The sequence below is a fragment of the Eptatretus burgeri genome, chromosome 17 (assembly GCF_056783735.1).
Source record: "Eptatretus burgeri isolate ZD-2024b chromosome 17, Ebu_testis_v1, whole genome shotgun sequence".
Taxonomy (NCBI): Eukaryota; Metazoa; Chordata; class Myxini; order Myxiniformes; family Myxinidae; genus Eptatretus; species Eptatretus burgeri.
Genome location: NC_140977.1, coordinates 14,003,270 through 14,030,346, shown reverse-complemented (window position 1 = coordinate 14,030,346; position 27,077 = coordinate 14,003,270). Strand labels below are relative to the sequence as shown.

Sequence of the window (27,077 nt, the reverse complement as noted above, 5' to 3'; positions counted from 1 at the left end):
CCAAGCAGGCCCCCAAAAGGATATCCAGAGTCTCCGCAAAGATGAATGCATCATCTGTGAAATCAAGCTCAGAGACCTTGACTTTCCCAAACGATGCACTGGAGCTTGATCTCTCTGACATCCTCCCCATAATACAGAACATTCAAGCGCTGAAAATTGTGGTGGCAACAACACACCCCTGACAAACTACAGTAACAACTTGAAATAAGTCAGAGATGGTATCACCACATCTCACAGCACTCTCAGTACCAGAGTATAGTTCAGACATCAGATTGATCAGTATTTTTGGCACCCCACCTTTCCATGCCTCAACTTGGAACAGGCCACAACGATTTCTTAATGATAATATTTTTTTCACTTTCCTATTCATCATCGCTGTGTCCATCGCTTTTGTAAGTATGATAAGTTTTCAAATTCGGAGCTTGGAGCGATTTCATGCATTATTTGATACAATTTTCCACAATCTACGCTCACAGATGAATTAAAGAATATCATCGAAATACTATTTCGGTTTTGAGGATCGGATATCATCAGGACTAAACAAGTGTTGAAATGTGTTGTGAAATCTGATAATTTAAATAAATAACGAGTCATATAACTAAGCCCATATACATATTTACTTTAAGCAAGCAAGGCTATGTTCTCTCTTCCATACATACTGTTACGGCTGTGGAAATTCGCAGAACACCATATAGGTTCTTAGTTAGTTATCCCGGTAAGTCTGTGTTCAGTTAGATTTCCCCACCGTTGTTTAATCGGAATTATTCGTGTCACAGGGCTGCGATCCTTTGAGATAGCCGTTTTTCTTTTCCTATCGTTATTTTGGACCAACCACAACCACACCTGCCTCTCAACAACCACGCCATCCTCACCACTCCGCCAGCAACCGTCAACATCTCCACGCCACAAACATCACCTCACCTTCGTCTCCGAAACGAGTGTATCAAATACTTGTTCTCCCCATTGTACGTGCATGATTGTTTTACTGCATACGTGTTTCATTGCTTGCCTGCATACGTGTCATATAAATAAACGTGCTTGGTTTGAATGTATCCCGTTCGTTGCGTCCTCCTTCCCTTATTGAAAATGCCATCTTGCATCGCGGAATAAATAGTTGGGTTTTAAATTCCCGTGAAATAGAATCTGATCCGGCGAGGTCGGCGATAATACCCGCTCGGTTATCGCTGCAGAACGGAATGGACCGCTTAAGCGGTTTGTGTCCCAAGCCGACCTGCATCGAGGTGCGGTCGCCCGGTTGACTGCCCGCGCAGGTACTTAGGATATCAAGTTCGGCGAGTGACCCTATCTTGCGCGGGTAGACAATTGGCACGGCCGTGGTGAGGTTGAAGACCCACCCGTGACAGGGTTCCGGCGTTAGCTCCGGAAAGTCAAGACTGAATTGTCCATCCGGTGGGCGACGCGGTTGCGATTAGAGAAACGCGGCCGATCGCACGCGAATTCGTAACAATACACAAGAAAATGTGAAATTTCCAAAGCATTAAACTTGTGGTGAATTGAAGGACGTGACGTGTGATCACATGTCGCACGGCTCGAGCACGGAATAGATAAAGCCAAGATTCCACGCGGTCGGGGGGATTGTCCCAGGGGCATTGTCATTTACGGCGGCGGTTCACTTGGTGCTCGTTGAATGGTGAGAATTGAGAGTATATCGGACTCCGTGCTTATACTGATTTATTTTGCGGTGATTAGTTGCACATGTATACATTACTGCTTATGTACTCCTAGCTGCACCTGTATTCCCTGATGTGCCCGTAGAAGCAGCTTCAATCAAATGGAATAAAGCCTACACTCTGAAGGTTCTTCTCTCGCTTTCATTTCAATTTATTCCATTTGATTTTCTCGGCTCTCTCAACCAACGATGGACAAGATATACAAACCAGAGAGGTTCGACGCAGACCCAAACGCGACTGACTCGGAAATGAAATGGTCGCATTGGTTCCGTTCCTTCTCACACTATCTGACCATCATCGAAGAGGGAGCCGACAAATTGGCCGCCCTTGTGAATCATGTCTCGCCCAGTGTATACAGGCTCTTCTCGGAGTGTGACACCTACGATGCAGCGATCAACGAGCTGCGGGTGCTCTACGTGAAGCGCAAGAACGAGGTGTACATACGACATCTTCTCAACACACGCAAGCAAGCAGCCAGGGAGACCATCGATCAGTTCCTGCAAGCTCTGAGGCAGCTGGGAAAAGACTGCAGCTTCCGGGCCGTAACCGCCGAGGAACACCGAGATGAAGCGACCCGAGAGGCATTCATCCAAGGGCTCAGGTCAGCCCACATACGGCAACGCTTACCGGAGAAAGCGCAACCCACTCTTGAAAAGGTAGTCGACCAGGCTCGAGCGATGGATACGGCTCAGCAGCAATCTGAGTCATTTGGGACACCGATGCTGCTAATGAACGCCGCTACGGTGGAAACTTAAGGAACCCCACAGGGCACCCCTGACACAGAGGATGGAGAAAAACCCGAGGAATCGGATACCCATACCTCGTCAAACTCCTCAGCAACTACTTCGGTTGGTAAATGCTTCTTTTGTGGGTACAAAAGACACCCCTGCCACAAATGCCCTGCCAGAGATGCCACATGCATGAATTGTGACAAGAAAGGGCATTATGCCAGGGTATGTAAATCTACTCTAAGGAGAAATAAACCCACTTCTGCGGCTCTCTACTCACAAAAGAAACTAACTGCAGCCTCACCGGGGAATCTATCCAAGGCTATCATCAACGTACGAATTAACGGGCATATGGCTGAAGCTCTGATTGATACCGGTAGCTCTGAGAGTTTCGTCAACAGCTCGCTAGTGAAGGGGAGGAAATGGAAGATCCACCCGACAGACAATACGGTATGCATGGCCGCCACATCACTACAGTCCCGCGTACGAGGGTACTGCAATGTTGAATTGGACGTAAAAGGGTACATGCATCGGGATGTAAGGGTACTGGTGCTTCGTGATTTATGCGCAGACGTAATTCTGGGTCATAATGTCCTCAAGCAGCACACGAGCGTCGAAATACCCTTTGGAGGAAGCAAACCTCGTCTAATTTTAAATGCTCTGACCACCGCAGAGGTAACGTCCCCCCAGCTGTTTGCTAACTTGTCGCCGGTCTGTAAACCGATAGCGATCAAATCGCGGCGATATACCACTGCTGATATGAACTTCATCGCTTCAGAGACCAAGCGATTACTGGAAGAAGGAATTATAGAACCGAGCGATTCGCCATGGCGCGCACAGGTGTTGGTCACCGCCAACCAGAACCATAAGAAACGAATGGATGTCGATTACTCCCAAACGGTCAATCGTTTCACCCAACTCGATGCCTACCCTTTGCCGCGCATAGACGAGATGGTCGAACGCGTGGCCAATTATAAAATATTCAGCACCATCGATTTGCAAAGCGCCTATCATCAAATTCCCATCCGAGAGGAAGACAAACCTTACACCGCGTTCCAGGCAGGTAGACGCCTCTACCAATTCAGGAGGATTCCGTTCGGTGTCACGAATGGAGTAGCTTGCTTCCAACGAGTTATGGACGACATCATCTCAGATGAAAACCTCAAAGACACTTTTGTTTACGTGGACAATGTCACAGTGTGCGGTCAGGATCAGGGGGAACATGATATGAATCTGGACAGATTCTTGAGCATTGCTAGAAAATATAATCTGAGTTATGGACGACATCATCTCAGATGAAAACCTCAAAGACACTTTTGTTTACGTGGACAATGTCACAGTGTGCGGTAAGGATCAGGGGGAACATGATATGAATCTGGACAGATTCTTGAGCATTGCTAGAAAATATAATCTGACCCTCAACTACGAGAAATGCGTATTCTCGGCAAGGTCAATTGACCTTCTCGGCTACACAATAGCCGACGGCACGATTAAGCCCGATCCTGAACGATTGCGCCCACTTCGTGAGCTACCCCCACCTCAGGACCTGCAGACAATGCGCCGGGTGATAGGCATGTTCGCTTACTACGCGAGATGGATTTCCCAATACTCCGAGAAAATACATCCCCTAGTGCATTGCAAAAACTTCCCACCAGATGCCGCTGTTGTAAAAGCTTTCCACAGCCTCAAAGATGATATCAGTAATTCCGTGGTATTATCGATCGATAGCTCGGTGCCCTTCGTGGTGGAAACAGATGCTTCTGATCACGCGATAGCTGCGACGCTTAATCAGTCTGGGCGACCTGTCGCGTTCTTCTCGAGAACACTCTCTGGAAGCGAGCAGAGACACTCAGCAATAGAGAAGGAAGCGTACGCTATTGTCGAAGCCCTACGTAAATGGAGACACTATTTACTGGGAAACCACTTCACGCTCGTCACAGACCAGCGATCCGTTGCATTCATGTTTGATGGGAAAAATAACGGGAAAATTAAGAATGAAAAAATTATGAGATTGCGGATAGACCTAGCTTGCTATAGTTACGACATTGTTTACCGGCCCGGGAGGGAAAACCCTGCTGCAGATACCTTCTCTCGAGTCTACTGTTCGGCGACAATCAGTCAGGCTTTGCAAGACCTACATGTGTCTTTGCCACCCAGGGGTAACCAGAATGGCACATTTCGTGCGCAGACAAAACCTTCCCTATTCTATCGAAGATATTAAACAAATGAATGCTTCATGCCCTGTTTGTGCTGAACTAAAACCCAGATTCTATGGCGCGGCATCTGGCAGATTGATCAAGGCCACTTCTCCCTTCGAGAGACTAAATATCGACTTCAAAGGGCCCCTGCCGACCAAGACAGACAACAGATACATATTCACTGTTGTTGATGAATATTCAAGGTTCCCTTTCGCATTTCCGTGCTCGGATATGACCTCGGGCACTGTCGTGAAATGTCTCTCTGACCTCTTCGCTATGTTTGGGAAACCTTCGTACATACATTCAGACAGAGGGCCGTGTTTCATGTCGGCCGGGCTAAAACAGTTCCTATTAGAGCACGGCATAGCAACTAGTCAAACGACGGGTTACAACCCACAGGGTAATGGGCAGGTGGAACGGTATAACGGAGTCATTTGGAAAGCCGTAACTCTGGCGTTGAAATCAAGAGGACTGGGCCCCGAGCGGTGGGAGGTTACCCTTCTCGACGCTCTGAATTCCATACGCTCTTTGCTCTGCACATCCACCAATGCAACTCCTCACGAACGAATGTTTACTCACCAGCGACGTTATGTTGACGGCCAATCGGTGCCCAACTGGCTAACCCATCCCGGAACAGTGTTCATGAAACGTCCGGTACGACAAAGCAAGTATGAACCCATGGTGGAGGGGGTCGAACTCATCGATACTAATCCAGAGTATGCTCATGTCAGACTCCCGGATGGCAGGGAGACCACTGTGTCGGTTCGCCATTTGGCTCCCTCAGGTACTCCTCCCGCAGGTACACCACCATCTGGCACTCCTCCCTCTGACATCCCCTCCCCAGGTGTTCCCCCCCCAGGAACTCCACCCGGGAACGGTGGCGACGGAGCTGCCGCGTTCCACCCGAGAGCGATCGAGGAGTCATCCCCGGCACGAGTCGAGGCTCACCAAGAGGATCGGAAGCCTCCCTCAAGTGAAACCGCCAATTACTCCCGGAGAGGTCGACGGATAAAACCCCCTCGCCGACTCGATCTGTAAAGGGGATTATCGGCATCCTCGATGCTCATGCTCCTATATGCTCATTACATCATATATCGATGCTCATTACCATGCTCCTACAACTCAAAATAATCCTCACTGCTTGGCATGTATGCTTCTCTAGTTTAAATAGTTCGCGTTGCTTGAAATGTATACTCCTATAGCGCTGAAGTAATCATGGTGCGTTAGTTGGGCCTCTAGTTACATTTTAAAGACGGGGAGAATGTGGTGAATTGAAGGATGTGACGTGTGATCACATGTCGCACGGCTCGAGCACGGAATAGATAAAGCCAAGATTCCGCGCGGTCGGGGGGATTGTCCCAGGGGCATTGTCATTTACGGCGGCGGTTCAATTGGTGCTCGTTGAATGGTGAGAATTGAGAGTATATCGGACTCCGTGCTTATACCGATTTATTTTGCGGTGATTAGTTGCACATGTATACATTACTGCTTATGTACTCCTAGCTGCACCTGTATTCCCTGATGTGCCCGTAGAAGCGGCTTCAATCAAATGGAATAAAGCCTACACTCTGAAGGTTCTTCTCTCGCTTTCATTTCAAAACTTATCTTTTTCTCCTGTTTGGAGAATTATATTGAGGAAGCAAATAATTTAGGAGTGTTACAAAATTAACCAGCTTCATTGAGCAATATGATTTAATGTATTCACTGCAAGATCTCACACCCTGACCCCCAGAGGGACTGCCTCTCAATAGCATCTGCCAGATCTGTGTCCATATTTCTGCAGCGATCGACAGAGAATCAAAGCAAATCTGGCAAAAAAACCAGACATTTTAAATAAAAGTTATAACGCCTGCGTGGACCCCAAACTGATGTACCACCTAACATGTGCACAGACGAGTAGGCAAAATGGTGGATTTATCTGTTATGTTTATTTTACGCAACCAGCTTCATTGAGCTATATGATTTAATGCATTCACTGCTCGACCTCGTGCCCTGTCCCCCGAGTGACTGCCTATCCATAGCGTCTGGCAGATTTATGTCAATGTTTTCAGAGGTTTCACGAGGTGCTCGACAGGGAATCAAAGCAAATCTGGTGAAAAACCAGATAATTCAAGAAAAAGTTATCACATTTGCGTCATTGAGACGCAAGACGAGCATAGTATACAATAGTATATGAGGCGCAGCGAGGAGGAGTGATGTGAGGGACACATCGGCCATTTTGGAGTTAATGCCATATAACACTATTTTAACCCTTACCCGATCATCCGAGCCAATCATCATCATATTAAAAAATGTCGCTTACATCACTCCTCCTCGCTGCGCCTGCGACAACATCTTGTATCGCAAGTGGGTGGAGAGTCTTTCAGAGAGGACTTCTTGGCTGGTGATCTTCCCTGATGGGTTTAAGACCCAAATTTTGAAACAGGTGCACGGTACCCGCGCCGGCGGCCATTTGGGCAGGAGCAAAACAAAATCTCGGGTCCACTGGCGGTTCTATTGGGTCAACATGGGGCGCGATGTACAGGACTGGTGTCGAGCATGTGATGCCTGTACTGCCAAAAAGTAACCGGCACAGAGGATGAGGGCCCCACTCCAACTACATCAGGTTGGGGCCCCCCTTGAGCGTGTGGCCATGGACATTTTGGGACCATTGCCCCCCACTCGCCAAGGTAATCGATACATCCTCGTGATGATGGACTATTTCACCAAATGGCCGGAGGCCTTTGCCCTTCCCAACCAGGAAGCCGGGGTCGTGGCAAAGGCCTTCGTAGAAGGATTTGTATGTCGGTACGGGATTCCAGAGGAGCTGCACACTGATCAGGGGTGAAATTTTGAGAGCGACTTGCTATAAGAAGTGTGCAGGCTCCTAGAAATTCACAAAACCCGAACAACGCCCCTGAGACCACAGTCTGACGGTATGGTGGAGAGGTTCAATAGGACCCTAATCCAACAATTGGCCCTCTTCACCACCGATAATCAGGAGGACTGGGACGAACATCTCCCGTGTCTCCTGATGGCCTATTATATTGAGCGTCCCAACATGGGGCCACCGCCTGCAGTCCGGCGCTGCTCATGTACGGACGGGAGCTGCGAGCCCCCGTCGATTTGCTGTGCGGTCCGACGCCTGAGCGTCCCGACAGACCCCCAGGGGAGGGCTATGCCCGTCAGTTGGAGGAAGGCATGGAAAAAGTCCATGCCTTCGCTCGCCGCCAGCTCCAACAGGCGGGTATAAGGATGAAGCGCAGGTACGACCACCGGAGCCAGGTGAGTGAGTACGCTCCGGGGGCGAAGATTTGGTTCTTCAACCCCCGGAGGAGGAAGGGCAGATGCCCGAAACTCACCTCGCCCTGGCAGGGCCTGGAGGTCGTCCTGGCGCAAATCAGTGACGTGGTCCTTAAAATTAAAATGGGACCACGAGCCCTCCCTCGGATCGTCCACGCGGACCGCCTGAGACCCTACAAGAGCGACCTTACGCCCTCATGGTTAAGTCTTGCTGGAGTAGGCGGAGCTGGAACTACCGCTCCCGCAGAGGTCCAAGGCTCGCAGAGCCTTGCTGTGAGTACACAAGCCCAGGCAGGGGGTAGGAGACCCCCTTGCTTAGGGCACAGGAAGGCACTAGCTCGTGGGAAGGGTTATTGATAGACCGGCTTCATGGGGCAGGGACAAGTCCTCATGGGGCCCATGGAATGGTTAGTTAGTGGGAACGTCAGTTTAGATTTAGAGTATGGAAAAAGGGATTTTTGGAGACACGGACAGACATTGAATGTGTAGATGGGACGCAGCTTAGCTACGTAGAGTAAAAGGAAAGTGCATGAGTTTAAGGGATGACAAGGGAGCACGAGTCAGCTCGGGGACTCAGTTAGTGGAATGGCAGTGTTCAGCGATGTGAGAGATGAGAATTGAGAGAGAAAAATGTACAATGAGTGAGTGAGAGCCAGCGGGCCTGTGTGAATGGAGCGAATGTGGTATGCATGGTGCGATGAGTGATTGGGGGGAGGAGTGATTCCCACCCAAGGGACCCCGGGGTCAGAGTAATGGTAGTTAGTGGGTTAGCCAAATTAACAAAATGGAGGTCGTTTTGCTGTTGGTGCGAATGTAGGCTCGAAACCCGTTTGGAGGGGTGCAGGAGTCCTGTTGACGGGCTGGGAGCGTGGCTGCGAACGGTGAGTATCGCTTAGTGGGCACTCCGGGCACCGGGCTAGTCGGCCGCGGTAGGCCAAAGGTCCAAGAGGGGCCGGGATAGCGTAGTGGGCACGGGTGGGCCCGTAGCGCCAATAGCCACGTGCGCAGTGTCGTGGGCACGGGCACCCGGGGAAAAGGGCCCGTGGCGCCAGCCTGCCACGTGAGCATCGAGGGGAAGTCACCATGGAGGGCACTCCCCAGGTTTTTGGGAGCTGGTAGGCTCGGAGACAGTCGCAGGGCCCGGGGGTGCCGTAGTTGGAGAATCGGCAGAGGGTAGTTCCTGCCAAGTGAGCCGCGCTGCCCAGCCACGAAACCGTGCAAGGGCACGAGGGAAAATTGGAGGGCAAGGCCCAAATTTGTGAGGACACCAACACAGGCGATGGGAATCTTGGTTGGTAGAACTAATAGAGTTTGTGAGAGGCGCTTTTGGAAAGCCCCGGGGTAGTTTAAAGCTAAGTAAATGTTAGGGTAGATCGGAAAGTGTACCTCTCCGCACCATCCATCCCTTCGCTCTCGGTCCCATTTGGGTAAGATCGCTGAGATATGAGGAGGCCATTCTGAGGCTTGATTGCGCCTCAAGGCAGGACGCTACCTCTCCCTTATTCCCCTCCAGGAAGGGAATGAAGGGGTTGGGAGTAGGCTATGTTTACACGATTGGTTAGCCGGACAGAGACAATAAAGGGAGTTAGGGAGACGAGTTATAGAAGGAAATAAAATAAAAATAAGATGGGGCTAAATTTGGATTTTGCGAACTAAGGGAGTGGGTTTGGACAGAGACGGGCAAAGGCGATAGGTTGGGAGGGAGACAGTAGGAGTAGGTCCGCCTTCGGACCGGCCAGCACCACCGCACTCCCTCTACAACGAGACAAGAGGCCAGCCAGCTGCGTATGCCGGCCTGTTTGTGCTACAGCGGCCTGTTCCGGCCTTGCCATGCCTTGTCTGCCTGCCTCTGCCTTGACCCCATGCCTGCTAGCCCTTGTTTGCATTTGCCCATGTTCATCCATCACCATGTGCGCCAGGATCATCGCGCAAGTTGCGGGGACTGCCCTGCAGGCAGCCACACACGGAGACTGCATTGGTACAGCCCATGCACCATTTTGTGTTTGCTTGCATCATTCAGTTCACTTCAAGGGGAAAGCCTGGGAGTGCTTTGGGCAGCCGGCTTCCTCCCTGTGCTTGTGTTCACTGCTCAACTGCGCTCATTTCAAGGGGGAAGCCTGGGACTGCATTGGGCAGCCAGCTACCTTCGTTGTTCAAACCTGCATTTGTTTCATGAGCCAGAGACTGCATTTTGGCAGCCTGGCTCCCTGCTTCAAGAATGGCCTGTGGGGGTGGCATATGGCATGCCGGGTTGGGGTGAGTTGCCTCCAGCAGCTGAAGACATGAAAAAGGTTCTATGACAGACAACGGGGCCTTTTGAACAGGCCCCGAAGACATCTGACCTTCAGCTGCGGAGTGCTCACCCTAAAATACTGAATAACTTTGCCATGCCATTTTTCCCACACAGTCCATCAGTCCTGGGCCATGGTTTCGTGTAAAATGTATAAGGTTAAGTTAAGATAAAATTGTAAATGAGTTTTTCTCCCCCTGCATGTTTGTCGTAGCGCCGGCAATTTTAGTTAAGTCGTCTGTATGAGTGAGTTTCTTTAGTTAGTTACACAACCCACAGGTTATTTACTTTTGGGACACAGATACACCAAATGTCGCACTCATGGATCCGAAGGTAAATCGTACTCGGGGAGAAACACAAAAATTTGACGACTTGAGACGAGTCTGTAAAAAGGGGAGGGGGTAGTGTTACGGTTGTGGAAATTCACAGATCACCATTCAGGTTCCCCGAAGATCAGTTATGTCGATAAGTGTGTGTCCAGGTTAGATTTCCCCACCGATGTATCACGGGAATTATTCATGTGTCGGGCTGTGAACCTTTGAGGTAGTGTTATTCTTTCTTATCTTTATTTTAAACAACATCTCCTCACCACCTTCTCCACAACTGCCAACATCTCCTCACCACCTTCTCCACAACTGCCAACATCTCCCCACCACCTTGTCCACAACCGCCAACATCTCACCAGCATCTCCACGGCGCCGCCATATTTTCACCAACAACAACAACAACAACATCCCCAACAAACAACATCTCCACAAACAAACACGATGGCATCCTCAACAGCGGCAAAGTGATTTCAAACACGGCCGAGCACGACTTGCAAAATGGATCAAAACGACAAAAGGGGTGGAGCCAGCCGGGGGTGAAAGTTCAAGGGTGAAAGGGGCAAGTGCCGCCTTCGGATAGCGAAGTCTACAGCGGCTTCACCCCTCCGGGCTATAAAAAAGGCGCGTTTCGACGCCGATTGGAATTGGTGAGTCCAGTCAAGTTGCTGTTGGTCGGAGGAGTGGAGTTCCTTCATCGTTGGAGCCAGCCAAGTCACCAAGTTGTTGGTCGGTGGAGGCAGTCGAGTTGCAGCCGGAGAGAAGTCGCCAGCAAGCTACGTGACAGTCCGAGCGATTGGGCCCCGAGTCAGTCGAGCGACGCTGAGGAGTGAGTGGGCTCTTAAAGAACATCAACTCTAAAAGAGCAAGGCCCGTTCGCCCCTCTGAAGCGTCGTCGGTCAGGCCCGATCGACCAGGCCGTGCTGCTCGCCCCTGGACCAACCAAGCCGCCATTACAATAGCTGTCGCGTTGACAACAGAGACATACGGAGGGTCGCCGACCAAAAGACCCATCGAGTCACCTCAAGGGTGACAAAGGTAACCTACCCGGCCTCACGGAGCTCCTTCGGTCATCCCAGCTCCGAGGAACATTAAAGGCTTACGAGCCCTGTTCTATCCTTCTTTTCTGGGGTTTTTGCATGAAAGTCTGTGGCGCCTCATCCGTAAGTAGAATTGTTGTAAGTGCATGTACATAATAAATAGACATCGGCTGTAGGTTTTTGCTCGTGTCTTGTCCCCTATCCCCATTCGTTGCATTGCTTACGTGTAAAAATAAATGTCCCCATTGTTGAATGTCACCTGCTCGTCGCGTCCCTTCCTCCATTGACTGCCATAATTGAGTTCGGAATAATTAGCTGGCTGATTAATAGCCGATAAAACGTACATCTGGTCTGACAGGGCTTGGCGATATAAAACCGCTCGGCAATCGCAAACGGAATGAGCTGCTTAAAGCGGCTCGTTTTCGTGCAGGCTCTGTTGAGGTGTAAATCCCCGGCATTTCTGTCTGCGCGAATAATTAGGTACATCGACAATTCGGCGATCGACCCTGTCGCGCGGACAGAAGAGTTGGCTGGTTTATGGTGTGGCTAACAACACCCGGAGCTGGGTTTCGGCGTTGATCCGAAAAGCTGTGACTAGATTGCTCGTTCGGTGGGTGCGTGGCCGCAATTTAGCTATAGGCGGTCGTCCGCACGCCGGGCGGGCGAAAATCCACAAATATATATATATATATTATATATATATATATATATTATATATATATATATATATATTATATATATATATATATTCAATCAATAACAAGTGAAATCCTTCAATACAGTGTGTATGGTGAAGCAAATGAGTACACTAATGTTAAAATATGCAATTTATGCTTTTCAGTTGAAAAACAATTAAAAAGCGTACTTAATATTTGAAATGTAAAAATCTTGTTATTGTGATAAGCACCTTTATATATAAGAGAAGGAATGAAATCGTTCGATACAGCGTGGCAGGAGGCCGCAAAAGAATGATAGCATAAGAAGAACTTAGCTTTCAGCATTCGGTGATCGGCGCGAAATGCCATGGTGGGCGGAAATGACGTCTTTCGTTTGTTCGTACATGAGGGGCGCGTTTCTTCGTTTTTTTCCGTCAAGCAATAAATTAAATGGTTTTCACATTCATAACACATTAGTTTCACAAATTTCCATTGAAATACTCAGGTATTTCTGTCAATTGTCGGCATTTCCTTCGAGGTTACGCACTGCATCTACCGGACGGCCGTCATTGGCTGTCTTGAGGCACGTGGGGGCGGGGAGGGGGGACACCGGAGACGTGGGAGATGTGGTAGACACCGGCGGAGACATTTCAAACTCGGTGCAATTGTATACAGCGCACGTGCTGTAAAAGTGTGCAATTAAAGCTCAATTAGAATTGATCAAACAAATTTAGGATAACAGGATAAAACAAGGTACATTATTGTTGGTTAAAATATGTTACCTAATGATGAAAGGGATAATTGATGTTTGAGAAGTTGATCTACCATCATAGTTATTTCTTTAAGCAATAAAATCAAAACGGGGTTTTTGTTTTTCTCAACACCAGAGTTGATCATCAAAATGGCCGAAACAAAATGTGTCGGCATTGACACAAACCTTCATTGGGATGGCTCTTGAAGAAAGAAGCTTCGGAGTCATTTGGTTCTGGTAGATCCAGGTGGACATCAATGTCGTGCTCGGTTTTCACTTCCACTTTCACAAATACATCTGGAAAAAGTAACTTTTATTAAATGAAGGCAGTCTTGTCACATGCATATTAAAATGGCTAATTAAGTATTTCATTCAAATCACCAATTTGAGGTTTTCCTTGAAGGGAGAAAATAAAACATTTCCCACGGGAATAGTGTCGTGTCAAAGAATTATGATATCAAAGCATTAATTCGGAACAAACTGCCTCATTGTTACGAGATGCTTCTTTCCTGACCAAAACTTCAGTGGGAATTTCATCACCACCCAAAATCACAACCAAGAAAATCGAGAAGGCAAGAAAAATGTCAAGTACCCAAAAGAGAAGGTTTTTTTCCCAATCTGCAATGATTAGCAAATTAACCACAATTGTGATCCAACATGAGACTAGTTTTTTTATTGTCTCAAAAGTCAACTCTCATGGAAAACTAAATGACAAAGTGTGACACATCAACAGACTGACAAATGTAGAGAACAGAATGAAGAGGCCAAAGTCAAGACACGTGAACATATGATGAGGGGAGTGGAAAGGATCAAAAGAGTCAACAAGTGGAGAAACGCTCAAGAGTGTGTTTGGAAAAATCATGTGTCGATGAGAAATTGTTGTGAAGGCCTGAACTGGCAAGATACCTGAGAAGGATGCGTACACGACTTTGAGCTACCAAGCCCAAGTTCAAATCTCGACCCACTTTTAACTTCCATCCTGGTGTTTTTCACAAGCAGTTAATTCATCCATCGCTGTCCCTCATCTGGATATTATCCTGCGTCCTGTCTGCTGGCATTAGTTAGTGGACATTTTGGATCCCACATTGTCTTTCACGAAGTCGGCGAGTTGATCCTGAACGGATTTTGAAAAATCCCACTCAAACCTGAATCAGCATCAAACCCAGATTTCCAACAATGCTGCAAACTGAGTCAAGTGTTGCACATTAAATGAGGATTGAGGTACCAGAGTTCCTCCACAGAACAGCATTGCGTCTATACTGTCACTGACGATTCACCAAAAAGTAATGAAACCAGTCCAGCAGCTGATGTGAACCTGTAGCATTGGGGTTTTCATACTTATGCTCCCCCAAAATGCCTGCAACTGTGGATGAACTCTGGTAGAGCTTGAAACAGTAAAGGACTTATCTTGTTTAACCTTTCCTGGTTGCTTTATTCAGCTTTCTTTGAATAGAAGGGCCGAGTGTTGACGAACTATCGAGTACTCGTTGCAGCTGGGGATGATTGATGAGTTGAGAGCTGCGCTTCTTGGTTGTTTCCTCCAATAACAAGTGAGGGATTTATTTGAACTATTAGTATACCGTATTTTCTGGTGTATAAACCGTGGCTGTGTATTAACCACACCCATGTTTTTCACCCTCAAAATAAATAAATATATTGATAGTTTTATTTTCTGATCCAAATATAAATACGTTGATACATTAACTTTTTACGGAACGAAGTGACAGAGGTATCAACATGATTACTCCCACGTCCACTTAATTTCGTCTCACAGTCTTATTCTCATTTTCAAGAAGTTGAAGAGAGAGGAGAGGATACCAAGAAGTTTTTATTTTTCTTTATTATTTTTTAATATTATAAAGAGGATTTTTTTTTTTGTTACAAGAAAAAAGAAGAAAACGAGCACGCCCAAATTCATACCAGTATCGTACATATGTCTTTTGGATTTGTGGCCTTCAAAAGGGCAGTTTTGGTTTGATGAAAATTTTCAGCTAAACCCAAGGAAATCGTCAATGCTTTCATCCTCAATGACGGCAAGTAACTCCTTGTCCGAATCAGGGTAGAGCAGGTCCCTGTCGCTGTCATCGTGATTTGAAGCCCCCTTCTCAATGATGCCGTCCTCTGTGTCGTCTATGTTGTTGGATATACAGCATTTCAGAAATTCTCGCTTGATAATGTCCGACGGCATCCCCTCCCACACCTTGACGATCCAGCTGTAGATTATCAGATGGTCGACCTTTCTCATCCTCCTGCTCTTGGTGTTGGTCTTCCTCCCAATCATTATCCAGTCAGACCAGCAGTGACGTAGCCCGTCCTTGAACAGCTTGTTGATGGACACATCGAGGGGCTGCAGGAGTGATGTCATCCCACTTGGGATGACGACGACAATGGTGTTGGTCCGACGGAGCAGCTCTTTGGTGTCGTCAGTATTGTGACATCTGAACACATCCAGGACTAGCATGCTCAGTCGTCGGGAGAGATCGCCATCCAGCCGACTACTCCAGACCATGCGCACCCAGTCCTGGACCAGTCCCTCGTCTATCCACTGCTTCTGCGGCGCATTAACAATGCGCCAGCTGGAAACTTGTCTTTGGGCAGTGTCTTCCTCTTCAACATGACATACAGGGGAAGCTTGCCACCGTCTGCGGTGCAGGCGAGCATGACGGTTAATCGGTCCTTCTCTCGTGACAAGTAGTGTTGATCATCACATTGCACACCACCCCCCTCCCCCCTTTCACTGTGGTGGTCCCTCTCGGCATGGCGAAGGTAAGGGGGGTTTGGTCAGCATTCCTGATCCTGCTGAGGGGATATTCATGCTCTCAGCGAAGCTTTGTGATGTTGGACTGGAAGCGCATCGCCTTATCAGCCATATTATCGGGTCGATGCTGGGAGATGTGTGCGCAGCGTCGAACTGAAAGTTGATGGCATTCCATAGCCCCTGTAGGTCCTGTAGGCCCACGAGGGTCCTCGAGGATGCTCCTCGAGCTGAGACCACTTCGCTGATTTTCCCCTCAGCACAGTCTTCTTCTTTGGTATCTTCTCTGTCGTTGCCTTGCTTGTTCTGCAGCGCCGGATGATGGAATCATCCATTTAATAGTTACGAATCTGGAACCCCATCACACACCACAGCCAGGGTCCCTCTAGATCAGTTATATTGATAAGTATGTGTTTAGAGTTAGGGTCCCGTCCCTTGCTTAATGGGTAATTAAGTGTGCGTGTGCTGCGAAGTTGTTTTATAATCAGGTCTTTGAATCCTTAGATCCGACAAACCAACCACCCTGCCATTCCCATTCACAACTTCTCCACTGAACCAGCGCTTTACCAGTCTCCTCTTGCTTTTCAGTTGGAGTTTTCACAGCGCGTCAACACACCTGATCCCTGTCCAATCAGGAGCTAATAGCACGTCGACACACCTGATCCGTGTCCAACCAAGCGCATACAGAGCGTCCGACACCGAGGCTCCGCCCCGCTCAGGGAGCGGATAAAAGACCAGGCTCCCTATGGAGGTTGTTCTTGTTGGCGTCGGAGCCTGGTTGTGTGTCGGAGCCTGAGGAGAGCCACTTCTTCGCCTGCCTCGCCGCCTCCTCGCTTGTTTTTGCCATCCGGATTGTGCTGGCGTCTGCCACTCCACTCCTGGTGCCTTCGTCCTTGACGCCATGTGGAGGCTGCGAGTTTGAGTCCCCGCCAACGAGCCAGATCGTCGAAGACCGCATGAAGCGAACAGGTCCTAGCACAGGCTCTGGCCTCCAGCTCACCTTTCCTCGAGCTGGAAGCCTTCAATAAAGACCTGACGTTGTCCGTTTCTTTTGGGTTTGTGTCTGTGTGTGGGCCCCATCTCTTAAGTAGAATTGTTCAGTGCTTTTGCTCACTGTATATTGCCTGCCTGATATTCAGATAACTCTGCCCTTAGGTGCTTCCCGCCCCGATTATTATTGTAAAAAATTTCCCAATTGTTGAATGTCCCAGCTCGTTCCCTGTCATTTCTTTTATTGGCTTAGCACGGTGTGTGTTGAGGAATAGCGAGGCAGTAAATTGTTCATTTGGACCGATGGGCCTTGGTAACCATCCGCTCGGGTTACACACGGTCCGGGCACGGTAACGGCTCGTTCCGCTTGAGGTCCCCCGAGGGTGTGAATTCCCCAGTAGCTTTTCCGCGTGGGTACTTAGCTATATTGAAGTTTGGCAATTGACCCTATCCCACGCGGTAAAATTATTGGTGATTCATGGTCCAGTAAGGGACCCGTGCCTTTCGGACTTATCTGAGAGTCACGACCTAGATTCCGGGCGTCCAGTGGAGACGACTCTACTGCTCCACCTTGCGGTTGTGCTCGCCACCGATACCCGGCTCCACAACAATATCACCTCCCAGCCTCCCAGTTCCCAAACTCTTCTGCAGATCAGCAGATGGAGAGTTTGAGCACTGTGGTGAATGAACGCCTTGACATCTTGATAGATAGAAGGGATGATATGTGACGTAAGCCGAGGCACTCATGAAGCACAAATCGGTCCTAGTTGTCACAAAGCGGCTGTGGAAGAAAATAATTATGTTAATGTACTCTCAATTATAATGGTTGCTGGTGCTTTATAAATTTAACTTTTATGCTACAAGTCAAATTGACTGTCAGTTCTGTTTCCTTTTACCCAAGAGTGTTTTGACCTAAATGTTGATTAAAAAAAATGTCTTACAATGGAACAAAGTGACCTGGTTGATAACACTGCAACTTTTGCCATGATTATGTCATTCTCTTTCACCTAATGGACACGTATTGCAGTTGGAGTTCTTTTGCCTAATGCTTATCAGCCCCCCTCCACTCCCACAAAAGCATGTAAATGCCAGGAAATGTAATCCTAGGTTAGTGCAAATCATTGTGGATGTTCACCATCTCAGTGTTTTGGACTCCGTGGTACCATGTTAATAAAGAAAAGTCCTCTGAGCAATAGTACTTTCCGTTGTGGACAGTGAATTAATTGTTTCTTACAAATTGAGTAGTAGGACTTAAAACGAGTCGGTTAACAACAAAATTCCACAACACGGCCGGCCCCTAGTTACGTGACCACCTCCAGCCTGTCGGGTAACTTTGCGCGCAAGCTTATTTGAGGTGGATGCTTTGTTATTAGACTAACTATTGTCAGGGGTTCACATAATTGGTACACAGGTACTCATGCACGGTGAAAAAAAATCTAAATGTGTACTTCAAAAATGCTTTGAAAGTTCAAAAGCGTACGAGCACAACTGAGAATTTGGTACGTTTTCTCAGCGAATGTAGGTGAGATTGTTCCATGAGAATTCTTATATGCAGTACTGTACTGTTATTTCAAAATTTAAGTGCACAAAATTAAGTTTAAAATGATAACATTATGATTTATAAGTAATATAACTTATAGGATTAAAAAAAACAGATCGAAAGAGAACACGTGAGCAAAGAGGAAGAAAAGGAGGTTTTCTCAATTAATGTAGGTAAGATTGTTCTGTGAAATTTCTGATAATTGATACACTGCGATTTCAAAATTAAGTTTATAAATGATAAGGTTATAATTTACAAGTTATATTGTCGGTTGATGACTTACAAGATTAAAAAAAAGGATCCAAGGAGAACACGCGGGCAAGGAGGCAGAATAGGAGGTTCAGGAGCATCAGGGGCGAAAAAGAGCGGCTTGCGAGCGTCTCGTCTTGAGTGGACATTCTGAGAGAGCGCTCACAGAGGAGTGAGATGCATTCTCAGCTGAGAGACATTTTAAAAGTCAGAGTGGCGCTTGGGAAAGTAGACGAGCACGCTCGAAGCTGACATTTTTTTTTTTTGTGAGTACAAAACCATTTCTGCTGGTACTCATTGGAGAACCAAATAAAAAAAACAGTGTGAACCCCTGGATATTATGGATAATTATCCCCCGCCAACTTCGCATGGGTTCCATCTGTCCGTCCGTATGGCCGTCCGTACATCCGTCACATTTTGTTTCGGGAGCTTAATTACAAATCCCCTCAAGATATATTTACGAAATTTGGTACACATATCAAGCAAGTGGTGAACTGGTGCCTTTTGATATTTAGAGATTTCCCCCAAAAAATTTTCTGTCACTTTCCATGGAAACAAGTTGGGTATTAAGAAATAATTGAGGTTCACCTTTGTTTCCAGAGCATAGTTGCAAAACTATTAACTATTTCTTTATGAAATTTGGTACGCACATCAAGAATAAATTGAACTGGTGCCTTTTGCTACTTGTCCTCATTTACTATGGCGGGGGATATCGAAGACATTGTCTTCAACGGATGCTATTTATTATTCTTTTGATGTGAGACCAAGTGTTGTTCTTTTATGTTTAATGGTGTTTTCAGAGCAGAGAGGCTCTACATATGCCACACACCTAAACTCCGGGCATCTCCGTTTTATATTTGTATAATTTCTGCATACGGTTAATAAAACACCGTACAAACCATAGACTCCTATAGAGAAGGATTGGAACCTCCCATGCTCGGGGTTTGTAACTTGAGTCTGAAGGATTAACTTGAATACGGGGCTAAAATGACTTCTAGAAGGGCTGGAGACACGATCTCAGGATCCATATTGGGGTTTTTGAGGACTGCGAGTTCAATAGTGTCATTTTCAACACCACCTGAGGTCATCTTCAAGGTCAAAAGATCATATTTCAAGGTCAATTTACTGAATTTTGGTATTTTTGCCCCTTTTTGTGTCTAACTCATAAACGGTGAGAGATGGCTGATTGCAATAATATGCAAGTGTGTAGAGCTGTCAAACTTTGATATTTGTCATATATCGTATTACATAAACATTATATGCATGTCACAACACTATGCCTATTACAACTATGTCTATGTCTATCACTAGTTGGAGAGCTTTTCTTGCCTCCTGAGGCATCCCAAAGCTTTTTCTTTGTCACTTACATTGAAGACATGAGCTTTCAATAGAATGTCAGCTAAAGTAGTACATGCAGCATTACTAATACTGTAGCTAAAGGTGCATCTACAGAGGATAACAGCCTAGCAAAATGAAATCGGCAACGCATTTTAGTCTTGTCATACAAATTATAGGCATTATGTACAAAAAAAGACGGTTGACAAAGTCGGCATACTCAAATTATCTAGAAACTCAGATGACACCTCGTTATCATCTTCATCATCAATGATCTCCTCCATACTAGTGCTATCGCCATATTTATGAACAAGGTGTTCGGCCAAATAAACTAATTTATGCTTAAGGGCATCGTCAGATCCCAAGAGATCCTGAGTGTCTTGAGGAGTAATCTCGTCAATGAGTTCACTTCGCTCATCTGGATTTATGGAAGTTGTACAGTTCTTTTCGCAATCAATCACACGAGAACTCGATTCGGGCATAATGTCATGCTTAATGAGTGTCTGCAAATTTACAATTTTAGCTGCAGCCATCATGTCAACTACGTCAATGTAGAAGTTTCCACCGCTTCTTTGCCTGGCTTGGCCGAAAAACTTTTCCAAGGCTTCATCTGCAAATATAGCAGGAAGAACGTAGTCAAAGTCTTTCTCTGCCAGAAGCAATTTGGCAGCATCCACATTATTACGTGTGGACACAGTGAAGGCTTCAGCAGTTTGCTGAGTTAGCTTCAGCTTACGACCACCACCTCGTTGCCATGCACAGGTAGATATAATTTGGCAGGCCTGCTCCAGCCTCGTGAAACTTGTACAGTCTGCTGTCCAATCTGTCTGGATTCGTCGCGCAGATGGATAGCTGAGAAACGGTCTTTCACGTTCATCATCTTGAATCACTCACTCATTATCTGGGTGAGGATGATTGTGCCTTCGCTGATGCCCAGTGAATCCTTGAAGGTCTTTAAAGCAGCGACAGTCTTGTCATTGAACACTTGGCATACCAATGGTACGCTCTGGCGTTGAAGGGGCTTGGGGAAAACAGCGGTGTGCGTCAGCTTGGTTAAGCGAATAGGAGTAGCCCGGTCGATCTCATAAACCTTCTGAATATCACTCCAGTAAGCTTTGTACTCATTACCATCTACAACAAATGAGATTGTGTTGCCATCAACAGTAATCCAGTCGTTGCAAACATTTTTGAAGATGTGCACGTAGTCGTACATTTAGAACATAGATTGCTCTTGAATTGACAGCACTTGGCAACTTCCTGGTCCTCCAAGTTTTGAATAAACACTGCGGTTGGTATTGCAATTGTCACATATCAAAGAAATCACAGTACCGCCAGCACCAACTACAGCTGATGCAGCTTCGATAAGGAGTTCCTTCAGCTGATCGGCAGTTAGTTTTTTGCAGGGCAAAATGCGTAGAATATAGCGTGGACCACAGAAATGGCAGGCAACTTCAACAACCATAGCATGTGAAGCAAGCATTTCGTGTTCACCACCCGCTGCTGCATTTTGAGCATATCCTACAACATGCCCTCCAGAAAATCGCAATGTCTCAACCAGCTTTACCTCGTCAAACATTAAATTGACGAAACGCTGCTGTGGTTTAAGCTGGTCGAACAAGGTTTGGAGGTTGGAGTCCTGCTGACTACTTGCAAGCATCTGTTTTACCTTTTTTGTTGATGGTAGAATGATTAAGCCGGATCGACGAATCATTTTGTATGCACTGGGTGATATGTTGTGAAGCTGCATTGCGAAAATCATAGTATCAGTATCAAATCGGCGACGATCAAGAGGTTTGAACATAAGATGCAGCTGCGACAGAAGGAAGGTGAAATGAGGAAGCCCGTGTGCTTCAATGTAAGTGACAAAGAAAAAGCTTTGGGATGCCTCAGGAGGCAAGAAAAGCTCTCCATCTAGTGATAGACATCGACATAGTTGTAATAGGCATAGTGTTGTGACATGCATATAATGTTTATGTAATACGATATATGACAAGAAATATCAAAGTTTGACAGCTCTACACACTTGCATCTTATTAAAATCAGCCATCTCTCACCGTTTATGAGTTTGACACAAAAACGGGCAAAATATACCAAAATTCAGTAATTTGACCTTGAAATATGACCTTTTGACCTTGAAGATGACCTCAGGTGGTGTTGAAAATGACACTATTGAACTCGCCGTCCTCAAAAACCCCTGTATGGATCCCGAGATCGTGTCTCTAGCCCTTCTACAAGTTATTTTAGCCCCGGACTCACTCAAGTTACAAACCCCGAGATCGTGAGGTTCCAGTCCTTCTCTATAGGAGTCGATGGTACAAACTCTAAACCTGAACCGATTTTCAAAATTTTAATGGCAGAATTGAGGTTAACAGCAGTTCTGACTGCTAACAACAAAAAAAGTGTTCATTTGGAATATAATTGAAAATCAGCATTGATCGTTTTTAAGACTGATTTTTTTTTTTTTTTTAGCCGATGGCATCCAAGGCCAACTCCACACAGGGCTTGCTGACTTCCTCTGCTCTCCTATAATCGCAAAGACGTGCCTCCCAACAGAATCCTTCAATCTCCTCTCGCTCTCAAGGCTGGAATGCCCCAAGGCAGTGTGATGGGCCAAGTTCTATTCTTCATCAACATTCTCTCTGACTGAAAAATCCTCATCTGTTTGCTGATGGCTCCACCCTCTGCTATGGCATCCTTCAGAGAGACAGGTGGCAGACCCTTCCCTCTCTTCAGACATTGATAGAATCACAAGCTGCTCAAACACTTGGAATACATCTTTCAATTCTGGCAAATCCCACACTCCCACTATCTCTCTGTCCACAAGAACTGTGGCAACCCCTCCCATATTCTTTCTCAACAATCCTCATGAAGAAGCTCAGACCCAAAAACTCTTGGGTCTTTCTATCGGCCATGATCTTTCATGGGAATCCACATTTCTGATTTGGCCTTGAAAGCCAATTCACCTTCAAGGCTAGAATGGGCATCCTCCAATGTGCAAAGTCCTTCCTTAATCCACCTGACCTGCGATCCAGTAACAACGCCTTCATTGGCAGCATATTGGAGTACTGCTCTCTCCTCCAGGCAGGCACCCCTCCCTCACATCTTTCTCAGCTTGACGCTGAGAAAACCAATGCCTTCAAACTTATCGGAACCTCCCGCAATGAAGGTGAGTCAATGGACCAATCACTTACACATCGCGGGACGGTCGGTCGCATACCTTTTTTTCAAATGCCTCCCTTCTGGTCTTACACCCTCTGCTCTTTCCATGCTTTCTCCCCCACCCCCGAGTTTCTGCAGGGAACACGTGGTCCACCAGCAACCCCCTTCTAATGAAACTCCTAAAAATCCAGAATCACTGCTCACCTCCACATTTTCATTCCTCTTTTTTTCCCACCTGTGGATACCTTCTATATAAGCTCATTCTTCCCTCCAGGTCTTCAAGACAGCTGCTCACCACCATCTGAGATCATCCCCCAACCAACCAGGATCTTTGCCACCTCCAAATGACCCCATTCCAAAGCAATCCATTTTTCCAGGTCATTGTGATTTTTTTTCTCCTTCTACCTCATATCTTTATATTTGTTCGTTGGTTGTTTTGTTACTTTTCTGTTTCATGCCTGCTTTCCCATTCCTCTTCTTTTTATGTTCAATTCAACTTGTATGCAGCTTGTTCACCCTGATGTATGCTTCTCCCCTCCCCTTCATCTCATTTATAATTCTACTCTGCTATTGTTGTTTCCCCCTTTCCATTCCGCTGTTGGTCTTTCAAGAGCCTCTATCAAGTATACAAAAAATAAAAAAAACTCGGCACTAAATAAACACAGATCCCATCAGAAGTGATGAAGATAATACTACTCACCATTCAGCTGGTCACTTTGCTCCTCTTCCAGACCAAAGGAGTTCACATCCTCGATTTTTATCTGCAGAATCTCAGGAAATCCTTCCAACTCCCCAACCTTCATTTCACACCCGAGCACAGTTAGCTGTTCCAATTCTGGCTGCACACGACAGGAATCCTTCAATCAGCCAACTTGAGTGCACATTACATGGTGGGTGAACCTTTAAAGAGGCAGTAAACACAACACTTCCTGATGTTTTCTTCACCTGAGTACCTTGATCCCATACAGCACCTACATGTGAACTACCTCTGTATGTACTTGAGATCTTATCCTTTGCCCAAATGAGTTACAGCACCTTAAATGTTCACCACACACAAAGATGCACCTTTTCACACAAAAAAAAAATTGTACATGTTGCAAATTCTGAAGACAAAACGATAATTGTATTCCATGTTGATGTAAATTTTGAGTTGGCCACAAATAAAACATACAAAGGTTTTAATGTTCATCTAAAATCTGAGCATGTTCAGCAATTTTAGAAAGAAGACATTCAATCGTGAGAAGGCCTTACATACAAGCACAGGGGATGTGTATGAAGGAGTATTTATGCTCAAATGTAACACATGCAGCACATTTGCTAATATGAAGACAGTATACAGACATCAATGGCTTTCAGGTCATAAATAAGGAACCCACTTTGTCGGTATTACACGCACCTTGGGGTTTCCTTCCCTTGAGTGTACATATTGTTATAGATTTCAGAATCCGGTCTGATGAATGCATCCACACGTCCAGGTCCTCAGAGTTATTTCCTTAAATGCATGTTCAGATTAGCCCCATCCCCATGTCTCATGGGATTTTAAATGTGATGTGTTGAGAAGGGTAAAGAATTGATCCCCTCTCATACGGGAAGCTTTTTTTTCTTTACGACAGACACGTTTACACACATTTATTTCGCGAGCTCTGACCTCTTCCCCAATTTTTCCTCAGCAATGTTTTCACGAGCGCCGATGCCTGCCTTTTTTGAGAGTGCTCCGGTCGTCATGATAACCGTGCGCAAGTGGAGCGGGGTGAGCTCGGGGCGGACTGTGTCCGCCGAAACGGCCCGCAGATATAAAACGAATTGGTGGTCTGTTCTGAGGCGAGAGAAGTGAGAAGTGAGAGGAAAGCGGGGTGAAAGAAAGCCAGGGGAGGAAGAAGAGAAGCGAGCAAGAAGAGGGTGTAAGCACGCAAGTGTGGAGAAGAAAGCGAGCATGTGGTGCGCGTGTGGGTGTCTGACCAGCGCCAACAACGAGACAATTTGTCCTTCCCAGTGCTTGAGAAAGCAAGCTTGTGGTGTGGGTGTGAGGAAGGCCGACGGCGAGTGAGGCACGGGTCGGTCACCAACAAGTGAGGCACGGGTCAGTCACTGGATGTCACCAGTCTCGTGAAGTGTGAGAAGCTGCCCGTGTCGCAGCACCAGGGCCGAAATCCGCAACAGATGATCTCGGTGCCCTCCTAGACGTCGACTGGCATTCAAGGCTGTTTGCAAGAGGGTTCACGGCAAGGCTGGGTGCTGGCGACGGATGTGGCACGCACCCACACATTTCAGGACGTTTTCACTTCACAGACGACTACTCTCTGGAAAGCGAGACGACTCTTCTCCCCCCCCCCCCCACCCCCGAATGATCTGTTGGGTACCCTTGTCTGTGTTTAGCTGTCAGTCAACCCCCGATAAACGTCTGCTCTTTGTCTCTTTACCTGGCGTTTTGATTGATTTTGCTTTGAAATTCATTTATTTATTTACCTCAGAAAATAAAAAGTTCCTTTTATTTATTTATTTATTTTATTATCAATAAATTATGTATTGACTTCCAACCTGTCCGTGTTTGTTCTTTCCTACCATTGGTCGAGCATTCCCCGAACTGAGATAGACTGGGTGGTAATTACCACAGATTTAACCAGAAACAGATGGCACGCACCAGCGGTTAAAACGCTCGGACGCCCGAATTAAAATCTAATCGAGATAACATTGGTGCTTTGCCGAGGGTGCGCTCCCCGCTCAGGTAACCACGTGACCTGAAGTTAAATGGCATAATTAGACAGTAGACACTGGAACTCGTGGTTAGCTGGGTGGCGTTTGTGGTTCTAAAACAACCCACCGTGCCACAACTTTAATTGTGAGCGGTGGCCCTAGGTCCGGCTCTTCCGAGGACAACCGGTGATTAATCCCCCTGAGTGACAAGCTGGTGTCTCGGTACCCGTGGCCACAACAATATGTTGTTTGTGGTGCCAAACCAAGCCCGTTCCCTAACGACTGCAATCAATGGCTTGCACTTCACGCGTACCTGTTGGCGACCACTTGAATCGATCTTTGTCAGTTGGTGTCTGTGACTTCTGACTGACGTGACAATGATCACATCAACAGCGTAACATTTTTACCTCCGCCACCGAAGGTGAAGGTTATGTTTTCACTTTCTGTCTGTTTGTTTGTTTGTTTGTCTGAGTTTGTTGGGTGGTCGCGAGAATACCCTTATTCTCAGTTTTTCCGTCTGTCTCTATGTCTGTATGTAATGGACAGCTCTGGAGGCCAGAGGAGTCAAGCGATTTTAATGAAAAACTTGACAGGTAGGTTCATACCAGGATCTAGTTGTATGCTTTTGAGCACCGTTGCCTAGCAATGGGACTTTGAAAGTTTTGAAAAAAATAGTTTTTTTATAACATAAAAAAAATCGGCTTCCGTGCTTTTATGCGCACTATAATCAACCTCTTTGTCAAAAAATTTCAGCCCGATCCGTCAAAAACTGTATGACAAGTATGCAACTATGTAGCGACCACCCATGTCGCCTACCGGCTTGTCTGTTTATTTGTTTGTCTGTGTACAGGATATCTCAAAAAGTTGTGGACGGATTCGGACGAAACTTGGTGGACATACAAGGTGTGTGACCTCGATGAATTGATTCGATTTTAGTGAAGATCTGAATCCAGATGTGACTACGAGAATTTTTAAGTGATTCTTCACCATTGAGAGATTGGGCTCAAAAACGATATATAGCATGATATTTAAAAAATGTGTTGGACCAGATATGTTCTCGTGGATCACGCATTATGGGGCGGAAGTATGTGCTCTTGTAGTTGAAAGTTGTATTTCAAATAAACAGATACAAAGTCAAATGAGGAAGTTCACCATTACATACAATGCAATGTCCAACTCCCTCATTGGGTTGTTTTCGCCCATGTCCCTGTACTGCTGGCTCAACTCACACATGTTCACCTCGTCCACCGTGGCTGTCGAACAATCGATTCCCATTGCAGTGTTCTCTCTCTCGTACGCTGGCCCATTCAGGATGATTAAAGAACTCAAAGCAATTCTTTCCCAATGCACAATCTTCGTGAGTTTTAAACAACCTGATTTTAATCAGCTCCACATG

General features: G+C 46.5%; 2 protein-coding genes across 8 annotated transcripts in view; one reads left to right on the top strand and one right to left on the bottom strand.

Moving 5' to 3' along the window:
• LOC147009359 (uncharacterized) overlaps positions 1 to 23,374 on the top strand; it is a 56,029-nt gene extending 32,655 nt beyond the window's left edge. Inside the window, exon 3 of the mRNA XM_085862097.1 lies at positions 23,262 to 23,374. Coding sequence (XP_085718223.1) covers positions 23,262 to 23,335 — 74 coding nt within the window. The 3' untranslated portion in view covers positions 23,336 to 23,374. The remainder of the gene's footprint in view (positions 1 to 23,261) is intronic.
• Positions 1 to 27,077, bottom strand: part of LOC147009358 (uncharacterized) — a 73,403-nt gene that overhangs the window by 33,706 nt on the left and 12,620 nt on the right. For 5 of the 7 annotated variants that reach the window (XR_015052854.1, XM_085862131.1, XM_085862125.1 and 2 more), the window contains exons 2-3: positions 23,688 to 23,826; positions 13,146 to 13,256 (exon numbers count right to left, since the gene is read on the bottom strand). Coding sequence is in view for 6 of the 7 variants with exons in the window: in XM_085862131.1 (XP_085718257.1) it covers positions 13,146 to 13,256; positions 23,688 to 23,790 (214 nt within the window). In the remaining variant the exon portion in view is untranslated. Of the gene's footprint in view, positions 1 to 13,145; positions 13,257 to 23,687; positions 23,888 to 27,077 lie in introns of all 7 variants that reach the window. The other 2 variants (XM_085862126.1, XM_085862128.1) reach the window with 2 other exon arrangements.